Here is a 9,184-nt window from a genome sequence, read left to right as displayed (position 1 = left end):
GAAATTTTACTATTCACAATCCAATTCAGAGTGGTCCAATGGTAGTGGGGTCCACGTGGCACCAGTGACAGGCTCCAGCTGCTTCACATTGGCTACAGACTAGTAAAGGAAGAGACGCCTGGGCTACATTTTCCCCCTCCCCAGAAAAGCCAGGAAACTGCAGAAGGGAATCTTGTACAGGTTGCAGCCACCCTACTACCACCAGCCAGTCAGCAGAGATGTCATCCCCAATGCTTTGACTTTCTTTTTCCAATCTTAAAGATTTAGTCAGAATTTATTCTGAACTACAGCGCGATTGGACACCACCAAGCAGACAACGCTACCAAGAAGAACGAGACATACAAAGGTGTGGGTTTCACAGCAGTGTTCAGATATTTCCAGATGCCAGGATCGTAACTCAACAGACATCTGGTCCACATGTACTGCTACCAATTCATGGTTCAACATGACATCCATGTTTCCCCTGCTGCCAAGAGCAAAATACCTAGCTCTGGAGCTAGAACATTAACTCTGCCAAACGTACCCTCAGTGAACAGAGAAGTCTTTGCACATCGCATCTCCTCCTACAAACCCTGTCAAAACTTCTTCCACTGACTCACTGGGAGCAGAGGTAAGTACGCTGATCTCCACTCCCACCACGCAGCTGAAAAGCAGCATACACTGCACAGAGTTGCTCTTATTGCTCGACAAGATGGATGCCTACGTGAATAGTAAGAGGCCAGCAAATATGGATCACAGGTCTGCTTTGTTCTTTCTTTTTGTATGAAATATTGGCCTATAATTATGATTGACTGAGTCTACAAAAACATACTGCAGTTTAAAGACGACATAGTTTAGTACAATCAATGGGGAGAAAAAGTGCATCTTAAAATGTGGAGCCTTGCTTTTGAAACTCAGCATCCTTTCTAGAGTCTTGTGAGAACTTTAAGGCAGAGTTTCCTTTAGCAGACCACAATGCTGAAGACTTGGACAGCTTTCTCAGTGAGGTATCCAAACGAAGCCCTATAACTGAGGCATTGTGGGTTCTTGAGGGTCCATTTTCAGCTGGACATACACAATGGCTGTTAAGTAAAGGCACTCTAGTGTACAGCCTTAGGCAGTGTGTTATTGGCAGTAGGGAAGTGTAAGTTTAGTACATCACAGCAGATCCTATAGCAGGTTCCTAGAACAGAGAGGGACAGGAAAGAAAAAAACATAAGCAAAACACAAAACAAGCTTGCTGAAGCTCCTAGGGAGCCAAGTCCTTCCCCTTCTCACGGCCCTGCCTATTTTCCACATATCGAGTGGCAGACTGCTTCGGGAGAGCCAGCTTTTTTCCTTATCCTTCTACAGCTGCTCTAGAAGAAATGATTTACAGCTGTATGGTGAAGCCTATTTGTTCAAACCCTGCAGAGCCAATGCGTGGCCCATCTACCCCTTAAATTCCACTTAGGTAACCTTTGAACATTTCTCAAAAATGAGTGAGATTCAAGGTGACTCTCACCTGCTGAAGTTACAGTGTGCAGCTGGTTCTGTGAGGGTCTGGTTCAGAAGTCTGAATTGCAGGGGACCACTAATTTTTTTTTTTTTTTTAATAAGGGTAGCACATTCCTGGAGACCTGACAGCCAGAATACATTCACACAGGCTGACATTCAGGACTGCACAGCTGCTGTACTATGGCATATAGTCAGACAGCTTCTAAGGACACTGGCTGTATTTGTTCAGAGCTGCCTCAGTGGTCTCTATTATTTTTCCTCAAACTGTTAAGAGAAGTTTTGTGAAGATGCTGAAAGAGAGCTGCCTACCCAGATATCACTCTCTCTCTATTTACTGCTTTTAACAGCAGTTTTAAAAACATTTTTTATGAGTTTACCATTAAGTCCTTGGCAGTGCTTTTCCTCTCTTTAGTTCTTTGTGTTAGAGATCCTTGAAGCATGAAGTTTCTGTTAAACGTTCTGACAGTGGTAACTGGAGAACCATCTATTTTTTCACCTGGGAAAAATATAAAAAGGGAGATTTTTCACATAACAGATTGAAGCAGATGTAACAATACTCCTGAAGAGTCACAGCTTCTAGAGAGATAATACTTCCCCTAAGACATATGAGGAAAGCTGGGTTTAATTTAAATGAAATTTAACCTGTGGAAATAAACTCCTGTGGAGTATCACAGGAGTACCTGTGATACTCCAAATTTATTAAAGTTTGAGGCCATGTCAATCAGTGGAATTACACAAGAGTAAAACAAGAGTAATGCAAGGTGAAGCACACCCTAGAATTGTCAGAGATAATGCACTGTGGGGTTAAAAAAAAAAGAGAAAACATGAAAGAAAAAAGCACTTTATTTTATAAAGCCAGTTCATAGCCATATCCTAACATACCAGGAACATCGCTGAGCCCCATCATATGGACTGAAATCAGCACATATAGACTTTAAGAAAGCAATGGTGGGTTGTGGAGGGTGGCAACTGGCTTTTGGTAATTAAACACTGCGACTGCTCAGGCCCCACAGTCTAACCCCAGGCATGCCAGAGTAGCAGCATCCCTGCTGCAGGACAAGTATTCAGCATTTCTCATTTGCTTTTCCCAGCCTTCTGCTTCTGCTCCTATTAATTTGCCACTGTCACAACTTCCACGGAAAGAGAAAGCGGTGATGCTTTTTAATGTGACAAAGGGGTATTTTGTGTAATACAAGTACAACAGGAAATAAGAGTGGACGTAGTTAGGCTTTCTCTGTTCATTTTATAACTTAATCTTTCCCCTACTTTGCTGACTGTACATTATATTGAACCTTATGAAGAGAGATTCTCTCTCTACAAAGTATATAACAACTTAAGTGCACCTTTTATTGGTGGAGCTGGAAGTTTTCTCCTCTGCTGTCTTGATGTGTCTATTGTATGCATCTGTAAACAACACATATGCGTTACTCAACTCCATTATAGAAAAAGAGGCAAGATTTCCCCAATGTATTTTTGAATACTACATAATGTTCTGGCACCTGGTTTGTTTGCTTTTGATCCCGTTTCCTTGTCAGGCGAACACATGGAGCCACGTTCAAGCCTGCAACAGTGAGAGCTGATATTCTGCTCTCAATATCTGAAATCTTCAAAGAAAATAAAAGAGAGAGACAGACAGATGGGGAGGGGGAAAAAGAAGTTTTAAAATTACTGTGGATGCCACTACTAAAATATATCCCTCCCCCAGTCAAATTCTCTTTAATAAAAAAATATAAACAGATGGCTAACTTCTTCAGCAATTCTGACACTTTCCTGTATTCTTTAGTCCTGATGTTAAAAGGGGCTTAATTTGTTAGTAAAGATGGAGTAAAAGAACAATCCAACCTACCATGTGACTCCAAGGAAGAGGCATTTTATTCCTTTTGAGGAAAAAAAGAAAGGAGGAGAGAAAAACCCCATCTACCCTCTCCCAGTTACCTTTAGCTGCATAATCCCAAGTTCATTCAAGCTGCATTTTTCAAAGGCTACATTCAAAGAATGACTTTGTGGGACACATTTCCTAATTCAAAATCAATTTCATGCACATGCAAAGTACATCCTCTATCACAAAATCTAAACATTTGATCTTAAATATTTATAAGTTAAGTGTATATGTATGTTAAACACAAACATGCTTAAATGCAGGTATACACTATATAAAAACACTAATGGGAAACAAATTGCTAGGAAAAACAAAAGTCCAAGAAAGCAAACATCTGAGGGGAAAGTAGGCTGATGTTGAGACTAGCGGAAACGAACGTTGCCAAAAGGGAAAGAAGCGTCGGAGACGTCAGACATATAACCCGACTCCTGATTCATGATGACACCTGAAGCTGTTCACTCTGCAGAAGGCCTTCAGTTGGCATCTCTGTCATCCTCCTTGCATAGCTTAGGCCTCTCTCCTCCTCACGTCTGTCTCACCCCCATTAACATATTTACTGTAAAATAATGACCGAAGCCAACAAAATGTCACTGCTGGTTCACCATCTAGTGCAGCAGTGCACTTCTGACATCAGAGAGATGTCAGATTCTCAGATCTTTGCTCAGTCCTAAATTGAGCATGCTACTGCTGAGTAAAATAACCAGGTACCTCCCATTAGCCTGGCACAGGCAGGTCAGAGTGCCTCGCTTGGTGCAGACTGGTCAGTGAAATCATTGGCAGTGAGTTGCTAGCAGTGATATCCCCTCGAGGTCTCGTTCAGCTTTTAGCACCAGATCACAATGTTCTCTTCTGAGCCCCTGACTTTCTGGAGTCCACTAGACAGACACTAGATCACAGCCCACAAGAGCAATTGCCTTTTGGCTGTGACGTGCGTGGCTAAATCCCAAGGCAGGCTTGCAAGTGCGAGGCTCTGTGCTTGGCTCAGCAGCTGGCTGCCCTTGGCCTTTTTCAGTAGAACACCGCTGACTTCTTTTAGAAAGTGCTTTACACTCTGCTGATTAAATAAGCTGTCTAAGACTGTATTTGCAGTCTGACCACAGCCACGCGTGTGACACAGAGTGTACCATGTGAGCTGCCTGGCAGCAAGGAGCAGGTTCAGTATTAGTATTGCAGTAACAGGCTGTTGCACTCCCATGTCTGAAAACAAGCTGGGGGAAGAAACAAACAAATACAGTACATCTGGCTGGGCTGAATTACGCATCTCAGTTAAGCTTTGCTTAGCTCCTGTGATGTAGTCAGCATCCTTGGATCACCAGTCCACTGTCGTACAAAACAATATCGAAAGTAAGTGTGTGTGGACAAAAGGTAAGCGCTAGGCAAGGCAGTGTGAAACCTGCAAGTAGGGAGGAGCTGCTGTCCTCACCTGAAGCTCCGCGTGATGAACCTGGGCGGCTGCTGTGGCCACCTGATCCTCCAGATCGGCCAGCTCAGATTCTGCAGTAACACTGTTGATCTTGCGTGCGGCATCCTCCAGGTTGGTCAGCTGCCCCTCCAGCCCATACACCGTGCTGGCTGTCAAGTACACCTGCAGGGCCAAGGCAGGGAAAGGTGTCAGAGATTTCTGTTTTGTGGGCTCAATGGAGGTTTGAGCAGACTGCATCTTCCATGATGCCTTTGAGCTTCCCTCCTTGCTAACCCACTACAGGGAGACTTACCTGGCAGAGGAAAGTCATGGGGGAATAATCTGAAAACACGCATCCACAAAGAGAAGGGAGGTGTGAGGTGGCTGAACTCCAAATTTCATAGGTGCTACAATGGTATTCCAAAACAGATTTGTTCCAGATTCACCAGCAAAAAAACACCAAACCCTGAAAAGTTTGTTTTTTTATTTTTGATATTTAATTGCATAACAAGAACCCTGAAGTCTACAAGGGGAAGCCAACAGATCACATCTCATATAAAGCCGTGTTTATTGAAACATGCCTAATGCCTTCAGGCAATCAAAACTCTGTAAGAATAACTGTTCAGCAGCATACGGTTATTAACTACTTATAGAGTAACTGCGCTTACATGTACAACACAGTTTTCCATCTCATCCTGCTCTGACCCAAATATACAGCAGCCAAAACCTTCCTGCCTCCTGGCCCTTTGGAGTGAATCTGTGGAAGGTCAAGAGACTTATCTGGGCCACATAAGAGAGAATAACAGACTTTACAATTTAGAGATCTTCCCTAAAAACAAACAACTTTTAGTATTTTGACCCACCTACAATACCTCTGATAACTGCAGGTAAAGGTTTCATTTCCCATTCAGCTCCTCGGAGCAATAATTCATTATACACTGTGTTTTATGTGTTTCTTTTATTTCACAAAGAAATCTAAGGTACATGGCTGGATGGAGGTCTCTGGTTTATAGAAAAGGGTAATTTTCAAGCATTAGCTTTTGACATCTCTGCTTAAAATTGTGTAGACCCATGCGAAAATACTGCACCTTCTGCCTATTTACTAGATAGCCAAGAGACTGTTTCCATGAGGCTTGTAACAGCACAGTGGAAATGAAATATGTATTCTGATTTTCCCCATTGGCAGCCTCACTCACTCTAAAAGCAGTAAAGACTGTGGTGCTACAAAACTAGCATGAATTAAACATATTCTGTGGCTGACTTAATGGTTCAAGGGGCAAGCAAACAGGATCTGAAGCAGATCCTTGAGCAGATACCTTCTCTTCATACCTGTTTTCCACTCAGGTCATTATATCTGCCCACAATTCCTAGATCATGCAGTCCTTTGACATAACAGGTATTCAAATAATTTCTGGCCATGCTGTGACTTTATGGATCAAAAGTGGTGGAGAATGACTAGATTAAGATTTAAGTAAGTGTTTGCTTTTAATTATTTTTTTATTTTATTATTTTTTCTTAATTGCTTGCAATAGGGGTTTTTTTGCTTTGTATCAGTTGTTTCAAAACATAAATGTATATACATCTTTTTCATGTATGTGACTTTGCTAAGAAACAAATTCACTACATCTTGTATGAACTGCATCTTGTAAGACCACAATCTAACTGCAGGCATGAAATCTCTGAAAAATGTACCTAGAACAAATAAGTGACCTCATTTAACATCTTTGCTGAAGTACTTGGAGACACAGGTAGGCCATAAAGTTAACATGCTGGTTTAAATAGAAATGCTCCTGCTTTTGTGGGTTCTAATTATTCTTTCCATTCACTTAAATGATACATCTTTCTGGTGTGACATACCACAGCCACTTCAGATTAAAAGGTGATTTTTTAAAATTTCCCTATCATGTCTAAAAGCTCAGAGAAAGAAGAAAAAGGAACATTACGAACAGAAGCATCCTTAGAAAGTTAAAGAAAAGATGCATTTAAATGCTGTGCCAAAATTCTCTGCACAATAAGTTGTACTTTTCAAGAGGGGGGAAAAAAATCTAAAGAAAATAGGACTGATAGAAAAATGTGGGAAGGGAAGGTCATCAGTGTTTTTGTAACTCAATCAGCCCCTACATTTGTTAAATCTTAATTTTATTGAACATTTTCCAGCTAGACCTAAATAAAAGATTTTTCTAAAGAATATTCTCTTTATGTGAGCAATTGTTGTGCTTCCAAACAGCAATGGGGTACTTGCAGGTCTCCACTATTTTATGCCCTTATGCATACCTTCACATTCAGATTGTGGAGACTTATTTTACTACCATTTAGGTATACACATCTTCCACTAAAACCCACCCAACCTTGTGCTGGTACAGGTGGCCCTACATTCTCCCCACTGATGCATGCACAGACCCTGAAATGCTACAGACAGCAAAAATTAACAAAGTGTCTGTATATACCCAGATCCTCTTCCAAAATTTGCTGCAAAGAGGATGTGCTGCATGCAGATATGACCCCAGCTGCACTGGGAAAAGTTACGGATTCCTGGATTTCTAAAGGCTCTTTAACTCTGCTATGGAGTGTGGTGGTGGAATCTTGAAGCCATGAAGTTTTGCCATCTACTTCAAATCCTGTGTGGAGCAGAGAAAGATGTAGTGTGGGGACACAGCAAGGCTGAGCTGGATACCTTATGAGTTATGCAGGGAATTCAGAGAAGCTAAACCAGGGATATACTGTAAGGAGGGCAATGCCACAGCAAGAAATGCTCTGCCTCAGTGCCCAGTCTCTGCTCAGTAAGAAATGCTCAGCCCGAATGAATGACTAGGGGCCACGGTACCACAGACGCCAAAGCTCCACAGGGACAGGAGAGATTGTCAGTGTAACTGGGGAAAAAAATGCACCTCAGATAGTTTACAACACAGTTCTCCACAGTAAAAATGTGGGAGGAACTCTCCCCAAATTGCTCTCTGTCCTCCTGAGGAATTTTTTAGTTTTTCTGAAGACATGGTCCAGCCTGGACTTGGATTTTCATTCTGTATTCACTCTCCTGACAAATGCATTCTGTGGTGTGTGGAGCTAGGATGCTTCAGTATTTCACGGGGGAGAAAATCTCCATCTACCTACTTCTATTATTCTGAAAAAAAAAAATCAAACTCAACTAGAAATTGTTGTGGGGGTGCATCTGTCATGTAAGAATGAAACGGATATCACGGTAGGTGGCATGAGGAAGGCACTTTGCTCGCCACAAGCTCAAGTTATACCCTTCTCCAGGCACTAGAGCAGCAACTGCTATGGGAAGCCTTTACCATTCTGCAGAGGTAATATCTAAGCTGCCACGTGTCCAGTGTCTCCTGGACACATCCCCCTGTCCTGCTCTCCCAGCCCCACTGGGAAGGACTCCCAAGCCTATTTTGCTTGTTTGTTTTGAGTTCCCCTCCCAGAGAGGAGCTGGGAGCATGGCTGCCGTGTGGAAAGCTCCATGGCAGGGCAGGCTCAGGTGGCTGTGGTGCCCCACGATGGAGGGCAGGAGATGCCAGCAACCAGGACAGTGTGAGGGAGCGATGAGGAGCAGGAGCACCTCAGCTGGCACAGCGGGATGCCTGGGAAGGCTGAGCAGAGGTGGGAAGGAGAGGTTTGGAGGTCAGGTTATGATTGGGAGCTGGTTGGGGAGGAGCAAAGGGAAGGGGGAAAGCTCTGAGATGGAAAAAATTTTGGAGCAGATGATGCTGGGAAGGGTAGGATCTAGCTTGGGAACCTCTGAACTGAAACAGGGCTGGGAGATTTGAGCTTAGAAAAGGTATGGTGAGAGGGACCGGGGAGTTGTGGACTGGTGGGAGGGCTCTGGAGTAGGACAGGCCCAGTGTCAGGACTGGCTGTTATTGCCACGGATTATCTCCCCCTCAGTCCCTAGCCTGGGGCTGTTGTGGAAGTGCCTTTCTGTGGAGGAAACTGATTTTATCACCCAAGAAGAGATTCCATCTGAAAATTTTCTGGGGCTAAAGAAAACCAGGATCTATTTTATTGAATTGATCAGGATGTTATAATGGGACAGCCCAGTTTCCTGCAAGATCTTTAAGAGCTCCTAATGAAGGGAAAAATCACTGAAATGTAATCAGTTAAATGTGGGAAGAAGAGAAAATCGAAAGTTATGAGTGTACCAACTCCATTAAGTGCGTGCATAAAAATTTCCAATGAGTAGTGACTTCCTTCTATGATTCAGCATTACACTTTTCCTTGCAGATGACAGTACTCATGAAAAAGGATGGGCGATTTGGATGTGGCCAAACAGAAATGTTTGTTTAATTCGGCTTCTCCAGCCTGCTCTTTTTAACAGAGCAGCAGGCAGCTTCGGCTCCCTGGGTGCTCAGCGCAGTATGCTGGGGAAGTGTGGGTGGAGGAAGAGCTCCTCCACTTTTTCTCTCTGTGACTGGGGACATGCT

At 43.1% G+C, this 9,184-nt stretch overlaps 1 protein-coding gene across 2 annotated transcripts in view; it reads right to left on the bottom strand.

The window, feature by feature from the left end:
• Positions 1 to 217: 217 nt before the first annotated feature.
• The window catches only part of MYRIP (myosin VIIA and Rab interacting protein), a 223,514-nt gene continuing 214,547 nt past the window's right edge, over positions 218 to 9,184 (bottom strand). For both annotated transcript variants that reach the window (XM_072851423.1, XM_072851424.1), the window contains 5 exons: positions 4,779 to 4,940; positions 2,976 to 3,080; positions 2,820 to 2,880; positions 1,854 to 1,972; positions 218 to 1,162 (listed from right to left, as the gene is read on the bottom strand). In XM_072851423.1, the coding sequence (XP_072707524.1) occupies positions 1,130 to 1,162; positions 1,854 to 1,972; positions 2,820 to 2,880; positions 2,976 to 3,080; positions 4,779 to 4,940 (480 nt within the window). In that variant the 3' untranslated portion in view covers positions 218 to 1,129. The remainder of the gene's footprint in view (positions 1,163 to 1,853; positions 1,973 to 2,819; positions 2,881 to 2,975; positions 3,081 to 4,778; positions 4,941 to 9,184) is intronic.

This window comes from Ciconia boyciana, chromosome 2 (genome assembly GCF_034638445.1).
Source record: "Ciconia boyciana chromosome 2, ASM3463844v1, whole genome shotgun sequence".
In the NCBI taxonomy this organism is placed as follows: domain Eukaryota; kingdom Metazoa; phylum Chordata; class Aves; order Ciconiiformes; family Ciconiidae; genus Ciconia; species Ciconia boyciana.
This window is presented reverse-complemented; position numbering and strand designations above follow the sequence as displayed.